The 27,877-nt window shown below is 47.1% G+C and overlaps 1 protein-coding gene across 2 annotated transcripts; it reads right to left on the bottom strand.

Moving 5' to 3' along the window:
* Positions 1 to 284: 284 nt before the first annotated feature.
* Positions 285 to 27,877, bottom strand: IL13RA2 (interleukin 13 receptor subunit alpha 2). 2 transcript variants are annotated; one of them, XM_030576585.1, is made up of 10 exons: positions 27,562 to 27,877; positions 23,036 to 23,185; positions 21,369 to 21,520; positions 16,538 to 16,691; positions 15,339 to 15,459; positions 10,615 to 10,799; positions 5,783 to 5,940; positions 3,926 to 4,070; positions 1,428 to 1,530; positions 285 to 441 (listed from the first exon to the last, which is right to left on the bottom strand). In XM_030576585.1, the coding sequence occupies exons 2-10, from the start codon at positions 23,112 to 23,114 to the stop codon at positions 393 to 395; spliced, it is 1,146 nt and encodes a 381-aa protein (XP_030432445.1). In that variant the 5' UTR covers positions 23,115 to 23,185; positions 27,562 to 27,877; the 3' UTR covers positions 285 to 392. The 2 variants fall into 2 exon arrangements, with proteins under 2 accessions (XP_030432445.1, XP_030432446.1); XM_030576586.1 differs by lacking the exon at positions 27,562 to 27,877 and adding an exon at positions 24,115 to 24,174.

Here is a 27,877-nt window from a genome sequence, read left to right as displayed (position 1 = left end):
ATTCATCACAGTCTCCACTGCCTCCTTTTTTGCCCCGTTATTTTATCATAAAAAATTATTCTAGCATCAGTCAATAAACTTCTCTGACCTTCGCGTTGTTGGACTATAGAAGCATACTAAGTTGGGGTGGGGAAGTAGAAAAGACTCGTAAGAAGTCAGGTTTCATGTCTGTTCTTGGGAGGACATGCTAAGGGCAATCCATTGGACACAAGCTGCACAACAAGTCCATTTGCAGCATTAGCATCCCACTGGAGCATGAAATTTGCCAAGAACACTAGGAACCGGAAGTTGGCGTGGGTCTTTATTATGGACATCAATAACATGTGCATAGTGCAGCCACAAGTTCCGCTGACATCTCAAAGGGCATCTCTGGAAATCAGTTTGTTTAGGAATTATTCCAAATATAGAGCTGTAGGTGATATATTTTTCTCTCCATTTGTTCTTAAAAATATAAAAGGCAAATAAAAAACAGAAATATCAACATGTAGGTATGTATAAAAGCCAGGACATCCCAATAATTGATCTATCTATTAGTAGAGTGACAATATTTCTATAGCTAACTCTTCCTGTCTATTGACACCTGCATGAGTAAAAACAGCAGCAGACTATCCATGTGCTTTGAGATTATGTGGTCATAGTGATTCTAACCATAGGTTTCATGGGTAATTTGCTTGATACAGATCCTAAGGGATATTTCTGACCCAAAGAATATTGAATTAACTAGGATGTGGGTAATTAATTTACCAGACCTGCTTCCCTCTGTGCAATCATTAATATGGGAAAATGTCTACCCAACAATGCATGTTAAGAGCTATTGGCATCAAAAGAGTGGAACAGCACCGCCGTGTGAACTGACATAGTTCCAGTACAGCTCAGACAAATTTACCGTGGGGTAGAAGATCTGCCCCCATGGCTTTGGGCACAGATGCTGGCATTAGTTCCACTAGTGTAAGCTGGGAGTAACTCCACTGGAACAAATGGAAACAGTTGAGAATTCCATTGGGATAACAGGAAAATCTGATCAGAAGTGTAACTTACATCAGCTGAATTTGACCTCGACAGTTAGGAGAAAACGGTACCTGCTCATTCCTTGGGCCTTTCTAATACGTTTTATATCATGAAGCCGACACAAAAACTGTCACTCTTATTTCGCCATTTGTGTGCTAAGGAAAGCTATACATTTGTGCACAATAGAGGTGTTGGTTAACAGTAACTGTTAATATTGTACTAAACTTAATAGTCATTGCTAGAGTGTGAAACAATTTGTTTAATCCCAGTCTAAGGCACAAGTTCTGGTCTCAGGTCACTGGCAATGGCGATAGAATATGCCATTATAGCAGTCATACTTTACTTCATTTCATTTCTAACTGTACGAGCTGAAAAAGCTAGACAGACGTATGTCGCTTGCAAGTTGCCTTAGCATTTACCTTTTCTTGTGCTGTGCAGCAAATATAAATATGATGATGACAGTCAGAAAACTTAAGACTACTGCAATGAGGATGAACAGCTGCTTTTCATCTTTTCTGGACACTGCGAAGACAAACCACAAAGCATTAAAGGAATTTCTCCATTCATCAGTAATTATATTACACTGCAACCAGACTGGAGCCAAGTACAAAATCCCATTTTCTCATTATATGGGCTAGTATATTATTAAATTTAACATGCTGCACACGTCCATTAGTCCTTGCACATATTTTAGGTTTAGACACATTATGCCCAGCTGTGGATGTATTTTATCCACCGGTGCTGTTCTTTGCTGCACTGAGATTTTATCGCCCACTCACTTCAGGAGGGACCCATCTTTCCCAAGCTTTGAGGCAGCCAGCCCAGTTCTGAACTCACGCATGCTGTGAGAGTCTGGGGTGTTACTTTAGATTTGCAGCAGTGTGTTGGAATTGGGGTGATAATGTGTGTTTACGAAGGGAATTCACATTTTCACAATTCTTGTTTTAGCTTTTCCAATTGCCAAGGAAAGGAAGCGCCTCCCGCAAAACATTCCCAATCTGAGTAGCCCGGCAGACAGAGGGGAGACAGAAATGACTGGCATCCCCATGTCACAGATAAGGACGTGAGGCCTAGAGGGGTTACCTGACCCGCCCAAGAATACACAGGAAGCCTGTGGCACAGCCAAGCCCTGATTCTGGGGCCCTCTCTAATCATGTGCTGTACAGGGCACTTAGCGGCTTTTTAAAATCAGGACTCAGAACAACTAACCTAATGAAATGGATTTTAAAGTCAGTGCAGAAAGTCCCACTGTAACCATGACATTCATGTAACCAGGTCACAGAAACAATACGATTGGTCACTTGCATCCAATGATAACCCAGTGTGGCTTGAATGTATTAATGTGTAACCCCCTCGCCCCCCAAAAGCCATCATGCCTCCCTCCTCATCTCACAATCCTTCGTGGTTGCAAAGGCTGCTGGGATTTAGTTCATGGGAAAACTCTTGGGTGAGGGATGCTGGTCTCCTTCTCCCCGTCCTAGCAACTCAGCTGTCTCAGGCCCAGAGCTGAGAGCCGGGGCTGGTTCTGAGGCAGGAAGTGGGGAGGCCGCAGCAGAAGGCAGGGCAGGTTCCTAGCAACACTAAGATTTTGCTGACTTCCTCCCCTCTTCCTGTGGGGGTCCCCGTTACGACCTCCACCCCCGAGGGTACAGCATATTGGCTGGGAAAGCAGCAGCCTATGGAGCTCTCACCGCAGCCTGCTAGCAGCCAGTGTGCAGATGGAGGCAGTCTGAGTACGTGGGATGAGACACACATTCCAGGGAATGGAGTGTGAGCCTGAGCCCCCTGCAACATGAGCTTAGAGCCAGCTATTCCCCGCAGCTGAGTCTGACCAAAGCCCCACCAGCCTGCTGGAGTGGTCCACTGTCCCTGCATTCATTCAGACTGCGGCTGTCACCACCAATTAAACCAAGCTCCCTCACATGCTGCATCCCAGAAGTGGTGTGTCACCGCATTGATAAGTGGGTTTACTCGCTAATCTCATGACTGGTGCTGTCCTGAAGTGACCAGATCCAGAAATGCCATGGCTGTGGCCCAGCCTGGGAAGTGATTTGCTCTACACACCTGCTTTGTAGCAAGAGGAGGGCTGTATCCACGTGCTGCCTCTTTGCGTCTCAGAGAAGTGCTCATCCTCTTAGAGCCCTCTCCTCCCCAGCCCCATTTCAGCAACCAGAAATCCCCTGTCAGCTAAACCCTCGCCTTCCACGCCAAGGTCATGACGCTGGGCGTTGCAGATGGGTCTCCCTGCTGAGCGGGGAAGGAAACCTGCCCCCAGGATGTGGTTCTCCACAGTTTACTGCTTCCTGAGGCTGCATGGTCCTGTACTCAGAACAAACAGTGGCCAATGGACCCATGGACAGCACAGCACCTCCTGTCCCTGGTCCCCAAATCCTGCCCCACGGAGACTTGGAAAGATTTCTCATGGAAGTGGGCTGCATGGCATACTGGGGCATACTCCTTGTAGTCAGATCTGCAAAATTAGCCCCTGTCCAGCAAAACTGTTTCAGTTCTGTAACCAGCAGAGCACTGTGTAATGGTAAAGGTAATAATTGGAAATATACCAATCTCCTAGAGCTGGAAGGGACCTTGAAAGGTCATTGAGTCCAGCCCCCTGCCTTCACTAGCAGGACCAATTTTTGCCCCAGATCCCTAAGTGGGTCCCTCAAGGATTGAACTCACAACCCTGGGTTTAGCAGGCCAGTGCTCAAACCACTGAGCTATCCCTCTCCCCACCAAGAGGCAGTTTCCTGCCTGTAAAACGGAGGGTGGGGATGTTTTTGGTGAAGGTTAAATAGCCCATGTTTGCAATGTGCTTTGAAGATGCAAAATCATCTCTGGGCCAGATCCCCAGTTCTCAGTTCCAAGACAGCCCCATAAAGGGGACCCAACAGCACTCGTTTCTTTTACTGCCTCCTACCGTAGAAACACTTCCGTGTCCATTCACTCCAAAAGCCCTTGTTGGCGCAGAACATGTTTGTTTTCCCTCGTACACGGACGCATGTGGCGCGGCTGCGATTGGCCTGGGAGAAGGTAAAGGTGGTTTCCACTTGGGTTGAGACAGCCTGAGAAAGAGGTGAACATGCAGAATAAAGAAGGTTGATTGATTACGTGCTACAGGAGTTAGACCAGGTCTCTACACTCGAAACTGACATCGGTATATCCGTGTCGTTCCACACCCCTGAGCTACTCAGGGTACGGCTACACTTGCAACTTCAAAGCGCTGCTGCGGGAGCACTTTGAAGTGCGAGTGTGGTCGCAGCGCCAGCACTGGGAGAGAGCTCTCCCAGCGCTGCAGGCACTCCACCGTGAGGATTAGCTTACAACGCTGGGAGCCGCTCTCCCAGCGCTGGGGCACTGTTTACACTGGCGCTTTGCAGCGCTGTAACTTGCTGCACTCAGAGGGGGAGTGTTTTTTCACACCCCTGAGCGAGAAAGTTGCAGCGCTGTCAAGCACCAGTGTAGCCAAGGCCCTAGTTACACGGGCTAGACAGTGCCAAGGTGTGTTCGTCACCACTTCTTTGAAGAAATTAAAATTACACTTGCCTTGGGCCAAATCCTAAGTCCTTGCTCAGGCAAAACACCTGTGGATTCCATGGAAAGCTTTGCCAGGCGCAGGCTGCAGGATTGACACAATTCATATTTTGGATGCTTGAATTGGAAAGTTGTTAAAGTATCTCCTGGGGCCTCAGGAGAAACCAGGGCCCCATTTTGCCAGGGGCAGTGCACAGCACCGTGCCCTGAAGAGACTCCAGTCTATACAGACTGGCCAGAGGAGCTGGGAGGAATGGAAAACTGAGCCCCAGAGAGATGAAGCGACTTGCTTGCGGTAACACGTGGAGTCTGGGTAAACACTAGATTCGAACCCAGATCTCCTAAATCCTAATTAGGGGCCATAGCTATAAAACCAGGCCTCACCCAGAAAGAAATGAACATCTGATGGTACAGTTGCCCCTAGAAGTGATTATATGGCTCCTCTCCAAAACAGACGTCTGTTCCCTTTTTAAAGCCTCCGTTCTCTTCTCTCCAAGAGCTAGCAATAAGAAGTAGGGTCTGGCATAACAATCTCTGCCGTCTGCTTCCCATTCAGGCACCACGCAGGGAGGTCGCGTGCAATAGCATCTCTGCCACCCAGTCAAGCACTGTGAGGAGCGTGGCGCAGGCAGCTCTTCACCCGTGGAAGCCAGGGGAGCTGGGCACGATAGCCTGCTCCCGTTGCCTCCCATCCATTCGAGTCCTGTCTCAGGGCTAGTCAGCTGAGGTGAAGCTATGGAAAAGCCAGAGTCCTGGGGCAGAAAGCTTAGCTGGGGGAAGGAATGACATGCGTTTACATCCATGCGCAGGCACGATGGAGAACCTGCCAGCCACGTCTCTCTGCCCCTCGCAGATCTTACAAGCCAATCCAGAAGGCACAAGATTGGATCTTTTTATCTGTCACCTTATATTGCAGCTGTAGAGGTCAGATCCTGCCCTCTGTTACACCACTGTATGCCTGGAGCAGGCTTGAGCAAGGTCTCTCTCTGCAGCTGGTCAAACTTTGCCGGATGGCACCCATAAACCCTCACTCTTCACCAGCTTTTACAAACTGGTGGCAGCTAATGAGCCTTCCCACCATTCAGTTCAGGGCTGTTCCCTGCCTGCTTCAGCTGCCGGCCCTCCCATCCCATCCTGATGGCAAGGGAATGGAACAGGCTTCACAATGAGCAACCTCCTTGCTCATCTTAAACTAGAGCCTGTGTAAAAAAGCTGGTTATCAACAACCGTGTGCGTCGCATACCGTCCAGGGAGCATCAGCATCGCCATCATGCTCTGTCAGCTGCACCTCGTAGTCCAGGCAGTGCGGGGGGGTACCCCCAGCAGGAGGACTCCACGCCACATGAATTTCCTCATAGGCAGAAATGGAAACCGACAGCTTCTCAGGCGGAGAAGGTTTGACTGAAAAGGAGAGAGACATGATCAGACCTTCCAGTGGGGAATCATTGCTCCTTTCAGGCCTGGTAGAATTTCAGTGGCTTCTCCTGAGACGGTAGCCAGTGCCCACTGGCATCCTGACCAGGGCCGGCTCTGGCTTTTTTGCCGCCCCAAGCAAAAAAATCCCAAAAACCTGCTGGGTGGCTGGAGCATCGAAGCAAATAAATAAATAAACCTGCGGGGCGGCCGGAGCCAAGGTGCAAACTTTCGGCTAGCGGGACTCCCTGCACTGCAGATGTGCCCTGGGCAGTGGCGTGCATGCCCCGGCTAGCGGGGGGGGGCGCGAGTGGGGAGGGAGAGAGAGAAGCAGGGGCAGCCAGGGCTTCCTTCAGCCGGGGCGCTCACCACTCGGCCCCTCCCGCCGTCTCGCTCTGGTCAGCGGGGAGGGAAGGACGTGGGCTGCCGGGCTTGCTGCAGACCTGGCACTGGCTGGGGCAGACAGAGTGCGCAGCCGTCTCCCAGCAGGGCACTCCCCTCCTCCGCATTGCCACCCCTGCAGGGTGGCCAGAGCGGCGAACAAAGAAAGAAAAAGGCGGCCGTGCCGCCCTGGGATTGGGCAGAAGCCGCCCTTTAGAATCTGCTGCCCCAAGCACGAGCTTGCTTGGCTGGTGCCTGGAGCCGGCCCTGGCCCTAACAACCAGCTGCATGGAGGTGGGCTACCTTGAAGACAGATGTACGCCATTACACTTAATTCCGAACTGCGAATTAGATTCTGCCTCTGAAACATGGGGTTTGGTACTTAAAGCTCCTTAACGCATGGCAAGTACTTTGAGATGTTATTGTAGGTGAAATGGCATTGGTCAGCATCACAGTTCAGGGCAACTGGACCTGTATTTGCCTCCAGGGTCCAGCAACGGCACCCATATTTAGGCTTCTGGCTCTTCAGGCGACACCTCTCTTGGGTGGAGACATGCTTCTCTCTCCCTCCTGACCAAGGTATTTTCAGGCTGCCAAGCTCCCTGCCTACACTCTGAATTCCCCAGCAACATAAGGGCTGCTTTAATTTCCTCCTCAGACACAAGACACTGGAGCTGCCATGGTTGAAATACCACACAGCTCCTTTTAAGCAAGCACATATTCCGAAGGTAAAAGCATTACAGAAAAAACAGTAAAAGAACCTATGGGCATGATAATGAGCTTACCAGACAACACCTCAGTGCCAACAAGGGCTTTAAGCAGCCCTTCAGCCCCCTCCCCAGAGGGTTTTCCTGCAGTTACTGGGTCATAACCCCTTTGGCTCAGAACAAGAACAGACGGAACGAGTCATTCCAACTCTTCGCAGCAAAGACTGGAACCTGTCCATTTGCTGGATCAGAACGAAGAGCTGGAGTCAAGTTATTTAACCTAAGTCCTTTCTCTGTCTGATGGTCATTGGAGAATCCATGGGAGCCTTTCTCCAGGTGGTGGTACCGCTTGGACAATATTGCAACCCAAGTGAATTTGCCTAACCACCCACCACTGTTCTTAATCCCTGGCAGGGTGTGATCCCCTCCCCATGGAATTCTGCACAATGCCTGGCTCACAATGATACATTCATTTAATTCATTAAGGTTTGTCCAGGATATTGCCACCATCAGCACATCATCTGTCACTGTGCAAAAGCTTGTAGCAAATCTCCATCTTGCACTAACTGCACCCGGGTTTGCGTTAGCTTGCTGTTGTGAACCTGGGTGCAGAGATGTCCAAACACCAAGGGAACATCCACCCTCTTCCAGAGGCTTTACGTTCTCTTGTGTACATTTGGGGTCTGAGCGTGGTGAGTCACAGCATTTCGTGCCTCCTGGGGGGAAGCGACAACATGATCCATGTTCTTCTACTATAGGAATTGTTAATGGTTGCTCCCTTCATAAGTGAGGGTCTATCATGGACCCATACTGTGCCAGAGAGATTTTTAAGCAGATTTTCACATTAAAATTAATGACTGTACATTGTGAGAGTATTCGCCTTAAAAACCTATGGCATAATACAGTCCATAAGACCTAGAGCTTTGGCTTCAGTGGTAAATGTTCCAGGACTTAAGATTATCCTTTGGTCAAATCAGCTTTGTGTCATGAAGTTACATATTGCAGAACAGCAGCAAGCTTATCTGTGCTCTCTAAAATAAAGCAATTGCTTGCAATCACAGAAATTAGAGGTGGAAGAGAACCCTGGTAAGTATGGAAAATTTAGATAGAAAGAAAGAGCTTTCACCAGTAATTTTATATTTAAAAAAGGCTGATTTTCATCAGAAAAAGACTTTCAAATGAAAAACGTTGGCCAGCCTCACTCTGGAGTCATTACGGTTGTTCCCAAGCCCAGCAGCATATCAATCAGAAGTGTTAATACCGAAGAGATAAATTAATCCCAGTCACATGCAAACTTCCTAGATAGAAACATTTCTAAATTTCCTTCAAATATAATGATAGCTAAAAGGAGCTAAATTCATAGCTGATGTGTAAAATGGTAAACAAAACCCAGTACAGCCCCTACTCTATTACACAACCTATATCCCGATGTGTCTCCCCCACCACTCAAATCCTGACTGTCTTCTCACACGCTTTAATGACTTCATCCTTGGGACACTCCCAGGAGGGAGAGAGAGCCCATTGTCCTCATATTACGGATGGGCAAACAGGGCTACAGAGCTAGTGAGTAGAGTGCAGAGAGGGGAACTGATTTTTCAGTTCACTGTCTGTTAAATAAACCAAATTCAGGTCAACTTGAAACAGATATTTTCAGCAAACCAAAGAGTAAAATTTGTTTTGGGTCAAAATGTTCCTTTTCATTCTCAAGCCTTTTAAAACATTTTTAATTTTTTACGAAATGTAAGAAATTTTCTGAACAAAAAGTCATTTCAAATTGAAAAATCAAAATGTTTCATTTTGAAAGTGTTGGAAAAAAAGGTTTAGATTTTTTTCAGTTTGTTTTCAGACTTTTTCCACCCCCCTCCCTGCCAAATAAAAGTAATTTGGCAAATTCAGCACAAATTTGCAAAATGTTTCTATCAGCCTGAATCTGCAGTTTTTGGCACAAAATGTTTCGGGCAAAAACTTCTGCCTAGTTCTAATATTATGTGACTTGAATAAAGTCATACAGGAAGCATCTGGCAGCTTCCTCCCTTGGACCAACATATTTGTGTGAGAGTAAGGGAACTTAGCCTGGTGTGATTTCCATGCTAGGAGGCCCTACCAAGGGGCAATCGAGCACATTTATACTCTCTTCTATTAGCTGTCCAAGCCACACTCCTGTTTTTGGTCGCCTGGGCTGCAGCTCCCTCTAAACTCACTTATGGTTTTAGCCAAAAAGTCTAACAGTAACCGTCATACTGCATCCAGTTGTGTATCTCTTGGTTTTAATAAAAAGCTGAAAGGTCCCTGCACTTTTCTGAATTATCACGGGTTGTATTAAGACACAGAGAAGCTGTTTCTGTTCCAATGGCAATTCTTATTACATCACCCACAGCCAGTAATATGTTGCATCAGGTACTATCTGCACAATACCGAATGGAGTTTTTGCTCCCACCAGCACTGACTTCCGTCAGTGCTGCCCCATCGTTCTCAGGTGACAATCATCTGAAGGGCCAGAAAGTAACACAGTCACTAGGTGAAAGAGGGGAAAACACCTGTCCTGTGAGCAAGAACCCACCTCCACACTTTTTCCCAGTATCTGCAACAGTCTGTTTCTTTCCATGGTTATTTACAAAATTCTCCCTTAATGTGGCCATTAGGATGGCACTAGGAAACACCGTTGTAGACTGGTTATCACATTTAGGGCCAAATCCAGAAGTCTGAGGGGGAGGATAAGTTCACGTGACTTACACCTACTTCCAGCATCCTCAATGCAACTGTTAGGACAGCCTCAGTTGCCACTGTTTACTGAGACATTGAATTTGGCCCTTAGTCTGGATTAGAACCTTCTTGTAAGTGAACCTGTAGCTGATTTTTAAAAAATGTGCCCAGCACTTTCTCCACGCTGTCAGCGCCTTTAACGCACACAGTAGTTACTGCAAAGTTTGAAGAGTTCAGTTCAACACCTAAATTACCCAGTTATTAGGTCTGCCGAGCCAAGACCATAAGACTACCCCACCCAGATCCTCAGCTGGTGTAGAGAAGCGAAGCTTCTTTGCTTTCTGTTCATAGATGTGAAAGTTTTCTAGGGTTGCCAACTTTCTGACTGAACAAAACCGAACAACCTTGCCCCACCCTGTCCCCGAGGTTTCACCCACTCCATCTTCCCTCGTCCCTCTGCTGCTCTCTCTCCCCCACCCTCACTCACTTGCTCGTTTTCATGGGGCTGGGGAGGGTCCCTTTTTGACTGGGTGTTCGGTTGAAAACTGGCCATCTGGCAACCCTCTGACATCCTGTAAAGCCCAGGGCAGGGAACCCTCCCCCTGTGAATCCTGCAACTACCACAATAATTTGAGGTTGAACTGGAGATCTTTTACCAAGACAGCCAGGCTTGATTTAAAGATGGCCAATGATGGAGACTGTACCACATCCTTTGGTAAGCAGTTCTGATAGTTAATTACCATCGTACTTACAAACCACTGAAACCTGGTCCCAAGACAGCTACTGACTCATCCCAGGAGCTACTAGACCATGTAAGAATCCGCATCTTTCCCCCCAAGCCTGCAAAAGTAGATCGGGCTGTTGTCATTACCTAGGTTCTGAAGACGGAATGTGAAGTAGGAAGGTCTCAGCTGTGTGGACTCTGAAGAACCATTAACACAGACGTTGAAATCAATATATTCTGCCTGCCTCAGGTTTTGCAAATTGCATCCAGTATTTCTTCCATGAGTCTGAATATAGTCACTACATTGCACTGCGTGATCCAGCCCTTCGTACCTATGCATAAAGTAGGAGAGTTCTGTTACATGCCCTATTTAAATCAGGGATGTTTTAAATATTTGCACTGTGTTTTATTCTTCAGAAAGGTCTGACAGGTCCTTAACTAAAATAGTATTCATGATCCAATTATTCGGTGAAATAAATATGCGAGATCAATCAAGATCTATACCAGAATGGCCTTTAAATCACGAGTCAGAGTGAATAAATATTAATATCACTATTTTATGATCATATAAAAGCACCCATAGTATTGAACATGAATCCTTTTTGTTCCCGGGCTGGCTATGGTGAAAAAGCATTTGGAACTGAAAAAGAAATTGTGTTTCATTTCCTGCTTTACAAGATTGAGGGTTAAAAAAAATTGCAACTAATTAATGAGTAGGGCAAGGAGGCCGAAGAAAAGTCTTGTATTTTGATCTGCTCTTCTCTAAAGTTTCAAGCTAAACCAAATTAAAAATCTGTTTACAAAGAAGGCCGTGACTCAGTCAAAGTCTGGTGACTAGCACTGCAGCATTCTTGGAAAGGGGCACACCCAGGTTATCGGGTAAGCCATCAGGGAGTCACTCTTGAGGACTGATGAGGTGCCATATGGCTGAGCGTTAGAAGATGGAGGCTACAGCTTTTGCCACGTGGAGCCAAATATACAGAACGTTCCCTTTTGTGATGAGGTCACATGGTGCAGGAAGCTTGCAAAGTAACATGTCCCCTGACACAAGGCAGCGAAGTGCGTCAGTCTGCTGGAAATCCTGGAAGGTCTGGTCACTGAATGGACTCTAAGCCGAAGAGGCGCACACTCTTTCTTTCCAGCTACTGCACCCTGGGAGATACTAGTGTAACAACTGCTACCATAGGTCAGGGGCAGGGATTCATCCCAGGGTTACGAATCCCAGCCTCTACCAGCAGAGCTAGCGGAGAAGCTCCCCCTGAGCCTCTGAGCCCAGCTCCTCCAGAGGAAGCATGGCACGTACTGAACCCTGGTGTCCGCAACACCGGAGCCAGCAGCTTTTGGGGAGGAGGTGGTGCCTTGACCCAGCAGCTGGGGGTACCTCGTTCTCTGTCACAGTAAGTACCTGCATGGTTACATTTCCCAAGGAAATCACAGCCTAGTGCAGCATCAGGAATCCCTCCCCACACCTGTGCCAGGAACACTCCTCCAGCCAGGGCCAAAGCAGGCCTGCACTCTGCTGTGGGCTCACGCCGGGGTCTCCTGCTCACCTGGCTGCTTGCATTGCAGGAATGCTGGGCCCTGGCCAGTGCTGCCAGCAGGATGTACATTCCCGGCAGGGAGGGGGCAGAGCAGGGACATGGAGCTAGCCCTGACCCCTCTGTGTACTGGTTGGTGGCTGTGCTGGCGGAGGGCTGACTTTGTACACGTGGCCACTGGCACATGCCCCTTCCCAGCCCAGCTAGGGGATTATAGGCTCGGCGGGTGTTGCCCCTCTGGATTCCCAGGGACGTACGCCTCCCCTAATACTTCCTAACACTGAGCTCCAATACAGTCCTAAACATCCCACACTCCAGGGAGGGAACCCTCCTTCCTGCCCAGATCCTGGATGTTCCTCTAGTGGGTCCTTTGCTGCTAGGGCAGGGCTGGTACCCCGTCTTCCCACTTGCTTGGAGTCCTTCCAGGAAGTTTGCAGGAGGACTGAATTTGGCCATTCTGTTCAAAGCCCAGTGGGTGTCCCTGTGCAGAATACTTTATCCGGGAAAGGTCCCTCTCTTCACTGGACGTTGCTTTATAAATAAACAAACAACTCCTGCAATTTGAAAAATGACCTTGGTGCAGCTGCTGTGTTAACTGGAGCACAGTCCAGCTCCAGGTGTTTGTTTCTGTGATGAGGTTTCCAATTCACGGTCATAGTTTTCAAACAGAGCTTTGGCATTATTGTTTCTAAAACAACTTCTAATCAGTTTTGATGTTTTTTGGCAAAGTTGCTAAAAGCATGTGGAAACCAACAACTGGATAGATGTCGGTGTCTCATTTGCATGGGGAAAATAAAAACAATGCCTTACCAGTAATTCACTGGCTCACTTTTGCATTACTTATTACAAATGTGATAGTATGTTATTAATTTACTTTGATCCAAAAGTCCAACCTTGTTTTTCCTAAAGAAAAGAAGCCTATGTGGCACTCTGCAGCAGGTCAATAGGATTAACTAAATGGAAGAAATTGCTGGACCATGCATGAATTAACTGCACTTTTCTGAATGGGCTGGCACCACTACACTTTAACAGCCCCTAACTTTTGTGAGATACGCATTCAGGGACCCAGAGTCGCCGGGGTGCAAAAGAAGACAAATGCCTAGATGCATGAACCTTCAGACTTGCTGCTTACTAGGACTGGTGAACTCAAGCCAATTCCCACAACAGTCAGATTTACCTGACTTTATGGAGAGCCGAAATGCGTGGCTGACATGCTTTAGTTCTGATGGGAAAGGCAGGGGCTTCAAGGTGCAACACACAAATGCAAATACACACAGCAGGTGCAGAAAGCACAACCCCTGCGATGAAAGGGAACCCTCACCAGGAGTCTGCATTTACAAACTAGGGCCGGGGTCTGGATCTGTGTGTGCAGTTCTCTCCACGGCGGATGCCCCGTCTCGGGGGCTAGGTGAGGACGGGGCTCTGCAGACTGCAGGGCGTGGCGCTATTGGTGGCATAAGAGGGATATGCCCAGACTGAGGTACCTTTCCCCCCCGCCCAAACTCAGCTGCAGGAACAATTAGCATCTCCGCTGAGCCTCTCCACGCTCTGTAACCTCCCTACAGGAGGATCCAGGGTAGTGGCTGACATAGGGGCTGGGGGGGAAGGGGGCAGAGGCAGTGAATTCCCCAATGTCCCTGGTCCTATGGCTAACCCCCTAGCCATTCTGCTGAGTGGGGAGGGTAAACCCCACCCACTCTGTTCTGCTACTGCCCATCTCTGTGGGAAGAAGTGATCTCATCTTTAAGAGCTGTCCCAGGTTACCCTGAAGGCAGCCAGAAGGGGCCCCTCTTCAGTCAATTTTGAATCTTGAAAAGTTTAGTCTTTTTTAAGCCATTTGTTTAAGTGTGACTGTGAATCTGTGACAGTTTGTAGCCTCATGTTCATCTTTTTTACAAGGCTGTGATGAATTTTGTACAAATTGTGCTTTGTGAGATATCGTTTGAAAACTCATAACTTGCTGATCATTACTGTCCTGGTAAAATGTGTGTGGCAACTTTGTATGTGAAGCTATAAGATTCTACTGAATAACATTATTGAGACATATTCCATGTTTAGAAAAGCAGACACATTATCAGTTCCTCAAAGACAAAACTGATGCTTCAGCCAAGTGTCAACAAAATCAAATGGTCTATCACCAGGTTAAGTGACCATTCTTTGGCAGGAAAAGGGGCATGAGCAAGAAATTTACATTTTGGCAAAGAAATAGCAGGTGGTTCTGGTCCTCACATATTTTCTGTCTCCTGAACCTCAGCTGGAGATGATTTTCAAAGAAAAAGACAACTATAAGAAAGGGGAACAGAGGTCCCAAAATACTCTTCCTTTTCTCTCTGCCAGGGCATCACCATCATCTGAAGGACAAGGAAATTAATGCTGATGTGGGGGAGTGGTCTTGACTGGTAGGATTCTATCCAGTAAGACTGCTAAAGCATGTGGTGAGAAACACCTTTGCTTTGAATTCATCTAGCTTGTTAAGTTAGATGTTAAGTGCATTTTACCTTTTATTTTCATGTAACCAATTCTGACCTTTACACCTCATTATTTGTAATCACTTAAAATCTTTTTGTAGTTAATAAATTTGTTTTCTTGTTTTATCTAAACCAATGAAATGTTTGGGAAACTCCATTTGGGATAACCAGATTTGTGCATCTCATTTTCTATTAATAAATGACAGATCTTATATGAGCTTGTATCATCCAGGAAGTGGCTGGGCAGTACAAAAGGCACATTTCTGGGGGAAAGTCTGGGACTGGGAGTTTGCTGATGGGGGCTGGAGAATTTAGGGGACACAGCTCTTTGTCAGTCCAGATTGTCTGTCAGTCCAGACCCTGGGGAATGTCACAGAATCCCAGGCAGCAGAATACGAATTCTTCCCTATTAAAGTATTCAGTGCTAACTGTAGGACAGTAATAATGATTTAGAGAGCCGCAGATTCCAGACCCAGACCCAAACTTTCCTAGGGCCATTGAGACCTGGGGTTTGGTACAGACAAGTTTAGAGACAGGGCTCCAAGCTGCAAGGTTTGGCTCCAGATCCAAAGTTTGAGGGGATTCCAACCTAGGCTTTTGCTTTGGGCACATCTCTGCTAGAATAATTTGATACAAAGGCTGTTTTCAGGAGTCCCAGACCTTGGCTTTCAGGGTTCATGCTTTGTTCCCCATGTCTTGGTGCTAACATCTGTGTGTGACATTTACCTATGAGTCATGTAATGGGGACACCAGCAACAAAAACAGAATTGCGATAGCTGTTTCTTTGTGTGACTCTAGTGTGCTGTTTGCCCTGTGAGACTGCTCACCTGGCACCCAAATGCTTCCCCGTCGAGCTGGTACGTACCAATAATATAACTCATAACGCGCCCCAGGAGGAGCTAGTTGGCCCAGCTGCCAAGTGCATGTGAGGTGCTCCCAATTGTAATAGACACAGTGGAAGTCTCGGATCTGTGACTCCAGCTCTCCTGTTAAAGGAAAAGGAAAGAATGATGTTATTATCTGAAAGGCCCCGTTTGGGCTGAGCTGAGAAATAGCCTTGCCAGCCCATTTGGTTTCTCTGCACCATCATGCTGGCTCGTGTAAACAGACCAGTCAGGCTAATTCGATAGCAACATGCCAGAGGGACTCGCTGTCTCGGCAAACACTTCATTTTAAGTGACCTTTTGTATAGCAAACCCTATTTACATGTATTTATTTGCAATGGAAGGGTGAATAAGTGACCCTGGCTTAATTATTCAGAGGTGATTTGTCTGAGCAGTTGAGCAAATTTCAGCTAAGGGAGGCAGGGTCACACGGCAGGTGGCCAGCCCCTGCTTCTGACTCAGTCTATGACTTGATGCGTGTTCTCAGACAACTCACTTCACAGCTCTGCAATACTCTGCAAAGGATTTTGCGAGCCGGAGGGGAAAGGCAGCGTGCAAGCTAGACAGTACTATTCGCTGATGGGGAAGTTCAGTTGCATTCTCCCCTCCTGTCAGGGCATGGTGGGGGAGATGGAGCCAGAGTTCTCTTGTCCAGGGACTGCAGAGAGGATGCATGCATGCACATGTGCGAGGTCGAGCCAGAGTGCTGCTATCAGGGCATGGGCATGGGACGACAGGCGTTTAAGGATGTGTCTACGCTGCGATTAAAAACCTGCAGCTGGCCCGTGCCAGCCGGCTCAGGCTCGTGGGCCATTTAACTGCCGTGTAGACTTGTTGGCTCTGGCTGCAGCCCAAGCCTAAAAGCCATGAAACAGCCCCGAGAGCCCGAGTCAGCTGGCATGCACCAGCTGGGGGCGTCTAACTGCAGTGTAGACAGACCCTAAGAATACAACCCTCAAACAATGACAATTTACTAAGCAAAAAAATGGCCTACCTTGCAAAGAAGTTTTTGCATCTAGTAGCCTGACAGGCTCTGCTGTGCCTAAGGCACCTCAGGTGATGGAGCTGTACTGGGGCAGCAATAACTTGGTTGTGGAACCTTTCCGTCAGGTCAACACATTTTTCCAGGAAGGCGAATGGCCTGGAAAGGTTGCGTGGGGAACGGCAGCCTGAGCCTTACCTTGTGACGGCAGCTGGAAGGTAGTGTGAGTCCAGTCACTCTTCACTTCAGATTCATTCGTACAATGTCCTTCCAGCAGCGTCTGGACCTTCGCTTCAGTTCTCTTGCTGAGATCAAATCCATCGCCATATTTTAATTTCTTAGTAAAAACAACCTGGTGTAAGACAAACAACACTGTAATCAACTTTTGGTGTTTATATTGTATGCGTGCTTGTTCGGTACACTGTACTGTGTTATATATACACACCATAGGGTTACTTACACACACACACACACACACACACACACACACACACGTTTCCTGTGGACACAATCCAGATCTTTTACATTCCTATCAAATTTGCCCTGTCCAATGCTTATCCAGCACCCAACATTTCACTCCTCTGCACTTCCCACTATGGGGATGGATATCCTTCACGGCACTGGAATGAAACACTGAAATTCATCCAATCTAATCCTGTGATCCAACTGTTTCTTGTGTCCATCTCAAACAGTAGCCAGCACCAGATATTACAGGGGAAGGTGTGAAAACTCCCAAATAGACAATTCTGGAACAACCTGCCCAGAAGGAAAGATTTTTCCTTACTGTGACCAATGTATGTTGCCCCTTAATCAGTTGCTTTCTCATTTGTATGGGTCTCTCACTACAACAGGGGACCATCTTAAAGAAGAGGCAGGGGTCTCTAGGGCAGGTGTCCCTTTGCAGCGTGCAGCGTTTAGCAGAGATGCGATAAAAAGTGCCAGCGCAGATTAGAAGGATTTACCAGCAGAAGGAGATGAGTCACGCAAATCTGCCTTCCCTTTTAACTGATTCTTCATGTGGCAAAGTGCAACCAATCTCCCCAAGTCAGGGAGAAGGAGCTAGGAATTCCTAGTTTGCTGGGAATTAATCCCACCAAATCTGGGACACTGACAATTTTTTGAGCATTTAATATTGTCCTGAACTTGGAAAAAAAATTATATCACCAAGTAACTTGAAAACAAACAAATGAAATTTAAATTTAAAAAACAAAAAAGAAAAACAAATTGAGAAGGATTAAAATGAAAGACCAAGAAATGGGATTTATTTAAAGAAAAGTAAGAGTAACAGCAAAGACCGATTCCTGTCCCACCTGCATCACTGCAATGGATGAACCCAGCCCCTGCCCTTGCACTTTTTGTTAGTAGCTCAAGAATATAAAAAAGTCTCTTGAGCCATGTGCTTCTGAGCAACCTCTGAGTAATCTCACTACCCGACGGGTCTGACACTCACGCAGCCTTTTACACAAGCTGCTCCCTGTTGGCACATGCTCCGCTTTTGTGACTTCATCTTTCATTTCTTCTGTGTACTCGGGGCTGCCAAAAGAGTGAGTTAGTTAATAAGCCCTGTCTGTGTCAAATCTTTTGGCAGGACACTAAGTACCGATATTTCACACGATTATGTTATCTGTCAGTCTTTCTTCCTGATCTGCATTTTACAAGATACTTTTGCTGCTTCATCTGAGTCCACTCCTGCTCTTCTAGTCTGTCTCTTTATTTCTTCTTTGTTAGCTTTGCTAATTTAGAGAAGTCGGACTTTTTTCTTCAAAAATTTCTTTTTCTTTCTTCTCTGACTTCCCCTGACCAAAGTGGAGAAACCCAGACACACACTTAGCAGTGCATTCCCCTTTCACGACCTATTCAATCCCTCCAAGCAGTGGGGATTGGTTCATAGAGCTCTTCCCTGCTTTAGGACTCTCCTCTGAATAGTCAGCCAGACAAGTCTGGGGCCTAGCGCTAATGGCAGCATGACAGCTCGTGCCCAGTGTAGACGAAACTGTCCGGCAGTGGCAGCATGGCTGGTTGACAGGCTATGGGCTGCACGTTGATATTCCACTTTCTATCCTTTTCACCTATCAACTTGACCTAGTTGCCGCTAGCAAGAGATGTTAAGAGTAACAAGAAGGTATGTTAGCAACAAGAAGAAAGTCAAGGAAAGTGTGTGCCCCTTACTGAATGAGGGAGGCAACCTAGTGACAGAGGATGTGGAAAAAGCTAATGTACTCGATAATTTTTTTTGCCTCTGTCTTCACGAACAATGTCAGCTCCCAGACTGCTGCACTGGGCAGCACAGCATGGGGAGAAAGTGACCAGCCCTCTGTGGAGAAAGAAGTGGTTTGAGACTGTTTAGAAAAGCTGGACGAGCACAAGTCCATGGAGTGGATGTGCTGCATCCGAGGGCAGGGCCACCCAGAGGATTCAGGGGGCCTGGGGTCTTCGGCAGCAGGGGGCTCCCACTTCGGCGGTAATTCAGGGGTGGGGGGTCCTTCTGCTCTGGAGCAGAAGGACCCCCTGCCATTGAATTGCCGCCAAAGATCCGGAGCAGAAGAAGCTCTGGGGGCCCGGGCCCTGTGAGAGTTTTCTTGGGCCCCCAGAGTGAGTGAAGGACCTTGCTCCAGGGCCCCCAAAAACTCTCATGGGGGCCCCTGAGGGGCGTGGGGCCTGGGGCAAATTGCCCTGCCCGGGCAGCCCTGTCCGAAGGTGCTAAAGGAGTTGGCGGATGTGATTGCAGAGCCATTGGCCATTATCTTTGAAAACTCATGGTGATAGGGGGAGGTCCTGGATGACTGGAAAAAGGCTAATGTAGTGTCCATCTTTAAAAAGGGGAAGGAAGCTGATCCGGGGAACTACAAGCCACTCAGCCTCCTCTCAGTCCCTGGAAAAATCATGGACCATGCCCTCAAGGAATCCATTCTGAAGCACTTAGAGGAGAGGAAAGTGATCAGGAACAGTCAGCATGGATTCACCAAGGGCAAGTCATGCCTGACTAACCTAATTGCCTTCTATGAGGAGATAACTTACTCTGTGGATGAGGGGAAAGCAGTGGACATGTTATTCCTTGACTTTACCAAAGTTTTTGATACGGTCTCCCACAGTATTCTTGCCGGCGAGTTAAAGAAATAAGGGCTGGATGAATGGCCTATAAGGTGGATAGAAAGCTGGCTAGCTCGTCAGGCTCAACGGGCAGTGATCAATGGCTCCATGTCTAGTTGGCAGCCGGTTTCAAGCGGAGTGCCCCAAGGGTCAGTCCTGGGGCCGATTTTGTTCAATAACTTCATTAATGATCTGGAGGATGGCGTGGACTGCACCATAAGCAAGCCTGCAGATGACACTAAACTGGGAGGAGTGGTAGATACACTGGAGGATAGGGATAGGATACAGAGGGACCTAGACAAATTAGAGGACTGGGCCAAAAGAAACCTGATGAGGTTCAACAAGGACAAGTGCAGAGTCCTGCACTTAGGACAGAAGAATCCCATGCACTGCTACAGACTACGTACTGAGTGGCTAGGCAGCAGTTCTGCAGAAAAGGACCTAGGGGTTACAGTGGACAAGAAGCTGGATATGAGTCAACGGTGTGCCCTTGTTGCCAAGAAGGCTAACGGCATTTTGGGCTGCATAAGTAGAGGCATTGCCAGCAGATCGAGGAACGTGATCATTCCCCTTTATTTGACATTGGTGAGGCCTCATCTAGAGTACTGTGTCCAGTTTTGGGCCCCACACTACAAGAAGGATGTGGAAAACTTGGAAAGAGTCCAGCGGAGGGCAACAAAAATGATTAGGGGGCTGGAGCACATGACTTATGAGAAGAGGCTGAGGGAACTGGGATTGTTTAGTCTGCAGAAGAGAAGAATGAAGGGGGATTTGATAGCTGCTCTCAACTACCTGAAGTGGGGGTCCAAAGAGGATGGATCTAGACTGTTCTCAGTGGTACCAGATGACAGAACAAGGAGTAATGGTCTCAAGTTGCAGTGAGGGAGGTTTAGGTTGGATATTAGGAAAATCTTTTTCACTAGGAGGGTGGTGAAGCACTGGAATGGGTTACCTAGGGAAGTGTTGGAATCTCCTTCCATAGAGGTTTTTAAGGTCAGGCTTGACAAAGCCCTGGCTGGGATGATTTAGGTGGGCATTAGTCTTGCTTTGAAAAGGGGGTTGGACTAGATACTTCCTGGGGTCCCTTCCAGTTCTGATATTCTATGATTCTATGTCCTGTTCTCTAGGAGCCTACTGAGGTCACTGAAAAGCCTCCTCTTGTCTTCCACAGGTTTTGCAAATGGCCCGATAGAGAAGTGTGTCCGACACAATATTGTGTGATTTTTTTTTGGCACTTCTAAATATCTGACAGTGAGCAATTGGAGCACTGAGTGTCTGTTCCTCTGGGTCCATTACATTTTTACCCATGTGGGGGCCTTATCTCCCAGCCCATGGACAAGTATTTCAACAATCCTCCTTGCAGCAGGCATATCTGCTTTCTCCTTGCTACTTTTTAATGAGATAAGATGGGCAATTTTATTTTATGGATGACTTCGGTTCAGACCATCTCGCAGAGATAAATGTAAACAGTAATAAAAAATACCACCCGTAGGTAAAAAATGTTAGAATGTTATGAGAATGAATCAAACATAATCTCACATTTATAAAGCACTTTTCATCCCAAAGGATCATAGGCACTTTACAGACTCCCAGTTCTGCAGAGACTGACTATTAGTGCATTCAATACTATGAAATTACTCTTGGCAATCAGCGCTACACCCAGTTGGAAGTGTTTTTTAGAAGCAGGTCCTTGATCACTCCCAAAGGTTTTGGCTGCTGCTGTTAAGCTGTAAAATATTTTCATCCTATTCTCAGACCTACATTTCTACATCATTCATCTGTTTGGTTGACAGTTTGGCCTTGTCAAAGGAAGTTGCTTTAATTACCAATTTTTTTTTTACCAACTTCATACCGTTCACTTAAAAAAGGTGGAATCAACAGATGAAACAAATGGGAAGCAGTAGCAATATGCTATACAGCAAACTATGCTTGAGCTTACCTTCCAATCCGCATCGCCCGTGCTACGATATTTTAATTTATATTTTATTGTACACTGATCAAGGGTTAGTAGGGAAGGTGGAGGCTGCCATTCTATATAGAGATGGCCTAAAAGTCCAGGGTCAATTATCTGAAGATTGCGGGGAGGTTCAACTGAAAAAGAAAAAGCAGATGGATAAAATAAGTTGTTTTAGAGAAATAATAAAAAAACCAGGTATTTCAAACTATGATATTGCACAGAAGACAAATTGCTTTTTAGCCACAGAATCTCAAAATGCTTTGCACCAAGGTCACTGCACCACCATAAAACTGCCACTGCCTCCAGGATTAAGCACGAATTACTTGGGCACCATTCAAAAAGTGTTTTAACAAAGTTCAGAAACAAGACTCAACAGTTTAGGGCAGGTAATTAAGAATGTTGGCTCCATTGAAATGGCAAGGCTTGGCATGGGTAATTGTAACTTGGACAGGGCACCAGTGTTCTTAAATCTGTTCCTGTGAAAAACGTAATGTTTCTCATGCTTGCAGGCTGACTCAGCCACCTCCCAGCACATGTGCGCACAGCCAGGGAAAGACATTTTTGATGTAAAATCAGCCCTGTGCGCTCAGCCTGAGCAGAGCTCTGGGGTCTGAGAGATAGGCTAGGCTCTTTCCAGCACCAGTAATCCTACATCCAAATCAAGAGCTTTGGTTACACTTGTGCAATCTCAGATAGTCAAATGATGCCTTGCAGCCTCCTGGGCAGCCCCCTTGCTTTCAGTGAGGTTGCACAGAGGTAATTGCCTTGAATTGTTTGCTACATGCTGGTGATGCATAAGAAGGAGAAGACTCCAGCTTGCTCTGCCTTAGCTAGGCTACGAGGCAGCCTCTGCTGAGCTATCTCCACTTGGTGGATACCCTGAAGCAGAGCAGATAACGGTGCCACCACATGTCCTCATGCGCAGGGACTCCTTCCTGGTGCCCAGGTGTAATTTACACCTCCCTGGCCAGCTCTGGAGAATCTGGCCCCCTGGAAGTTTCATGTGGGAGAGGACTGCAACACTGACTCCCCAAGTCACGTGGCTCAATCACCTGAAGGTATTTCTCTTTGAGTGGGGAACAGAAGGATTTCAGTTCCTCTCTTTTATCATTGGAAGCACGCACTGCATTTTGATAGCAAACAAACATTCCTCATGAGAAGAAACAATTTTATTGCCAGTTCCCTTCAGGTGGTAAATTAGCCCCATCCACCAGATTAATCTGCTACATTTGGCTTCACTGGGAAATATTGAGGAGTATTTTTCTCGGACACCCAAGGTGTGTTTAGACATTACAGCAACATGTAATAGATGTATTGTACATCAGCACTGGATGCCCGTTCCTGCTTCCACTGAAATTAATTGCAAAGCTCCCATTAAGCACAGTAGCATGTTTGCCCAGTCCTGCAATTGTAAACCCTTCCACAGGGGTCTGCCCGCTTCCAGGGTCAAAGCCATGAAAAGCTAAGAATCATCCTCATACTGTTTTAGACCTAGCACATTCTGCATCTTGGCAGGTGGGGAAGATTAGATGTCCCTTGCAGTCCCTTTTAGCCCTATGCTCTATAAACAGCTTGGTAAAATTCTGCACACTATTTAATCTGAGGCAAGCATTAGACAATAGCGTCATCATGAACACTCCTTGATTTACCTGATGTCTGGTGTGCCGAGGAAGCTCTGCAGAACCAGGCTAGGATTATGGTGACAGCACAAATCCATTTGATGTCCATTGGTGTGTAAGACTTCAAAGCTTCCCACTGGGAACTGTATTATGCCAGAAAAACATTTGCACACGAGAAACCTACAAAATAAGCCAGGTTGAAAACTAGTTAAGATGTAAAACCAGCCACACCAGAGAAGCAGATTTCCCCCTGCCTTGTGAGCACAAGTAACAACCTTACAAGCAGTTTATCAATGTAGATGCTAAATGCCAATTACAATGTTATATGCTGTGTGGTTGTAGCCATGTCTGTCAGAGGATATTGGAGACACAAGGTGGTGGGGGGGGGGGGATAGCTTTTATTTGACCAACTTCCGTTGGTAAGAGATGACCTTTCAAGTGTACACAGACCTGAAGAAGAGCCCTGTGTGAGCTTGTCTCTCTCACAAGGATTTCTGCAGAAAATGCCCATTTTTAGTTAACATTTTCGGGTTTTCATCAGAAACAGAAAACCCCCAAACCTGAACACTTTTCAGATTTGAGCAGCTGAAAACCGAGAAATTTCAGCCAGCTCCCAAAAACGTCAAGCGTTTGATCAGAATTTCAGATTTTGGTGGCTCAAAACAAACCAAAACCAAACCTCTGTTTTCTGGGTTCCAGTTTCTCAATGAAAACATGGACATTTTTGAAGAAAGATTTCAGCAAAACACACACACAAATCATTATTTTCATGGAAACAAAACTCATTTCCTGCCCAGCTCTTCCAGATAGCCTGGATCAGATGAGCTAGTCCAGCCCCTGCCCTACATGAATCCCCCACTCAGACCACACAGTGGGGCTGGAGCTGGGGCTCCCAGAGGAGGCAGAACCAGGGGAAGACTTAAGAAGCTGTAGGGATGGAAGGGAACAGCAATCAGGGGTTCCTGAATAAATCCTGGATTAATAAAGGGCAGGAACAGGAGAGACACCCAGATCCATTCCACTCCCCCGTCCCTCCCCCTTTAGCAGACAACCCCCCTCCAGGAGGTGAGGAATTTTGGGGAAGGGGGTGCAGGCATCACCCAGCTCACCCTGAGACACAAGGCTGATTCCAACGATTTCTTGGAATGGCTACTCCCCTTGGGAACTGGATCCCACATGGCATCAGTGCAAACTGCTTTCAGACCACCGCTGGGGAAAGCCACAAAGTTCACCTGGATTCCAATGCAGAAGATGGCATGAACACTAGTAAGGATTGCTTACGCTGGTACCGGCACTGATGGCAAGGAACCAGTTACTGTGCCAGCCGATGCAAGTTCCACTGTAAAGTCAACTGAAGGGCAACATTACAGCAGAGTTTGGAAACCCAGGTCCTTACAGTAAACACCAATTCCACTTTCTTGCAGAATTTGAGAATTTCTCCCAGTCTGAAATATTCGGCTCTGACAAACATGACTGGGATTCAGTCCAAGAACAACAGTCTGTTCTTACATAGCTTTCCCTTGGGCTTTCCTCAGACCTACCAGTGTGACCCGCCCTTACCTCTCACCAGAACGCACCCAGGCCTGGGCAGGGCTGACGGTGGCATCCCAGAACCGTTGCTGCCCCATTGTCCGGCGACCCTCCCCCACACAGAGAGGAGGTCGGAGGGAGGGAACTAGAGCAGCCCCATATGTCTCAACAGAGGGGAGCTTGGATTGGTTCTTTACCCCAGAAACCTCCCCTCTTTCTGGGGGAACAGATGAGAGAGACAGAGAGGAAGGGAGCGTCCCACTCCCCTCACCGATTAGCTGTTTTTTCAGTTTTCCCAACCCTCAAGTGGGAAACGGTCGAATTCGGTTCCCACAGAGCCTGTCGCACCACTGGGCAGGGAGTGGCTGTCTGGCACACCGCTGAGCTGCCGCTGACCGTTACCTCAGGCTAGGGTGACCAGACAGCAAGTGTGAAAAATCGGGACGGTGTGGGGGTAATAGGAGCCTATATAAAAAAAAAGACCCAAAAATCGAGACTGCCCCTATAAAATCGGGACATCTGGTCACCTGCCTCAGGCAGGAGGTAAAGTGGACAGCTGATCTCTAAGCTCGGTAGCCTACCCCATGGAAAGTTACTGCTGAGACCCAGACCCTCTGCGGTTCCTCGGACCCCTCAGACAAGACAGGCACCCACTGCATCGACAGATACACTGCCAACAGGTGCCTGGCCTGGCCGCTGGCAGGTTAGAGAGCTGACATAGCAACTAAGGTCAGGGAGACTTCGTGAATGGTTAAATGAAAGAAAAAAGGTTTAGTGCAGACTCCACGGATGGCTGCGTATCTATATTTTAACAGTCTAGCCAGAGTCACATGTATTACAGCTAATATCACTTGTTCTTTGCATTGTTTGTGTTTATAATGTCGAGTGTTTATATAAAGCTCATTGGGTGTTTGGTAATTTGAGGACTGTGTGCTGCTTTATGAAGTGAGTACGGTCCCCAGGGAGACGGGGGATTACCCATTGTTTCCCAGGAGACACCACCAGGGGAGAAGTCCTGACTTCAGCAGGGAGACCCAGATGGACAGAGTGAGCCAAGACCTGAGGAGATAAAGCGCACCCCAGAGTCTGTACCCTCAGAGCCACCTGGGGGTGTAGAGAAGGTTACACAGGAATTCATTTAGGCTTGCAAACCCTGTGAAATAGGGGAGTGTTTCCCCGTAGGTGTATAAGGCATTCATGTCCAAGCCACTTACAGGACAGAGGCATGGGGCAGGTTATTAGAAAGCTGGCAATCTAGCATCAGAGCAACTTGGGATTTGCCTTCCTAAGGTAGCCTTGTTTACGACTATGAACTAATCACACACTACAACAGAACTGGTTGACATTGTGATTGGATATGGTAGAAGAATCAGGGACGGCGCTTCCATCCTAGGGCACCAGGATTTGGTGGGGGTGGCATTATGCCATCCTCGGCTGCAATTCGGCGGTGGGGGGGGGGTCCTTCCATGTTCTGGGTCTTCTGCAGCAATTCTGCGGCAGGTCCTTCACTCGCTCCGGGACCCACCGCTGAAATGCCGCGAAGACCGGGGGCGCGGAAGGACCCCCGCCTAGGGCGCCAAAAACCCTGGCGCCACTCCTGAGAAGGATTCACACAAACTTTGTTTGCTCAAGTCTAATAAAGGAAGGAGATGGCATGGTTGGTATGCTTCTAGCCAGAGCTTGCAATGCCATAGAGCCTGGAAGGGTTGGGTCTGTCCTTTTGGTTCTGCTACCACCCTCAAGAATATTGCGGTACCAGGGTATCTGATGGAGTGAGGAGAAACCTCATTGTCTTAAAAAAAACCCAACAAACTTGATTGCAGCCAGAACCCTCACACACGACAGGTGACCTCCCCTGGAGCAGGTAACAGAGCGCTCCACCCACTGAACAAATGCTGTCCTTCAGACCAGAACCTGGGATTTGTCCTGGAGCTGCTTTGCATGGGGCTTCTCTGATGGCATGTAAATAGAAAGCAGATCCTGGGCAGTTCCAGTTCGCACTCTGCTCAATTTATTTACATCTAAGAGTGCCAGAAAGAGATTATACACTAGAGTAGTAGGAGAGAAATAAAAGCCTGATGCTAGATTAAGGGATACTGAAGACAGGTGTTAGAAAATATCCTAACAGTAAAGAATTCCTACTGTTAAAAACACAGGATGGAGCGGCAGGAGTCTATTAAATACACATCAATGGTTTTTAACAAGATCAGTTATAAAGGTAACTTTATTGGTTTCAAAAGTATTACATTCTACATTTCAGTGGTGGGGAAATTATCCTCTATATTCCCTCCCTGTCTCCTAGGGGCATTGTGTGGCTCAGATAGCTTATACTAGTGAAGTACTTTGACATGCTTGGATCAAAAGCCTAATATAATTGCAATTTGTGGTTTCTGCTACAATACAAGAGAACAGAATGGTGCCAGAGAATGCAATGACAGAGCCAGGAAGCACGTACGTTCCAAAATCAAAGACATTCACATAAATGTTAGTGACCAGCATAAGCCAACAGCCACAGGAATATGAGTGGCTCTAGTTTATGGATCTAAATGAAGACAACACTGAAATGTACAATTTTTAGTGTGATGTCAAGAAATACCCGGCAGATATTTACACACAGTAAATGAGAGCAGTTAGTCTGTGGAAAGTCAAATACAATATATGTGTTCACAAGATAAAATGCGTCCTGTTGAAAAACGCATCAGACTTGGTATGTGCTTATGCTCCAGGACCAGAAAGATCCTTACACTTAGGAGTCAGGAGAGAGACTGGTACAACCTTCCCTGGGAGTAGCACTGATCTGCAGAAGATGAGAAAGCCACCAGAAATAATTACATGGGTGAGTTCCATTTCCCAGCTAAAGAATTAAGCACAAATGGCCAACAGGGAACATTTAGTAGATGAGGTGGGTTTTAGTAAAAAATAATTGCAATTAGTTTGTAAGAAATACAGACTTGTACAATGAGCTACAGCTAAACTAAGATGCACATTAAAACTCAAGGACATTTTAAAACTGCAGAAATTCTTACCTAGAGCCCTGGGGTGTGTTTGGCAGCAGAGGCTAAAGCAGGAGTGAGTGTTCTTTCCAGTGCCGTGGCTGATAAGTCTGTTGTCTGAAGAACTAGGAGATCTCCACAGAGTCAGAGTGCTTTAATCTGTTCCCCTCTGCAAAACTGAGTGACCCATTGTAATGATGTTGCAATAGTCAAAAGATCATAGCCTTGACCAGGCTGGTTGTTGGGACAGGAGATCCAGAAACTCCTGTTTTTGTTAAGCCTTGGTGTTAAGCACTGCTATAAATATCCGGGTAAATGCACAGAGATCTTTTGAGTGCTCTGATTATTC

This window comes from Gopherus evgoodei, chromosome 9 (genome assembly GCF_007399415.2).
Source record: "Gopherus evgoodei ecotype Sinaloan lineage chromosome 9, rGopEvg1_v1.p, whole genome shotgun sequence".
Taxonomy (NCBI): Eukaryota; Metazoa; Chordata; order Testudines; family Testudinidae; genus Gopherus; species Gopherus evgoodei.
The sequence above is the reverse complement of the archived record's forward strand: the minus strand, read 5'-3'. Positions and strand labels throughout refer to the sequence as shown.

Excerpts from the sequence above, each read along its gene's own strand:
- IL13RA2 (XM_030576585.1), bottom strand. The coding sequence starts at position 23,114 with ATGGACATCAAATGGATTTGTGCTGTCACCATAATCCTAGCCTGGTTC. Across the intron at positions 16,692-21,368 it reads CGGGCGATGCGGATTGGAAG|GTTGTTTTTACTAAGAAATT; the intron begins GTAAGCTCAAGC and ends GTCTTACACCAG. Across the intron at positions 4,071-5,782 it reads ATGCTGATGCTCCCTGGACG|GCTGTCTCAACCCAAGTGGA; the intron begins GTATGCGACGCA and ends CCTCTTTCTCAG.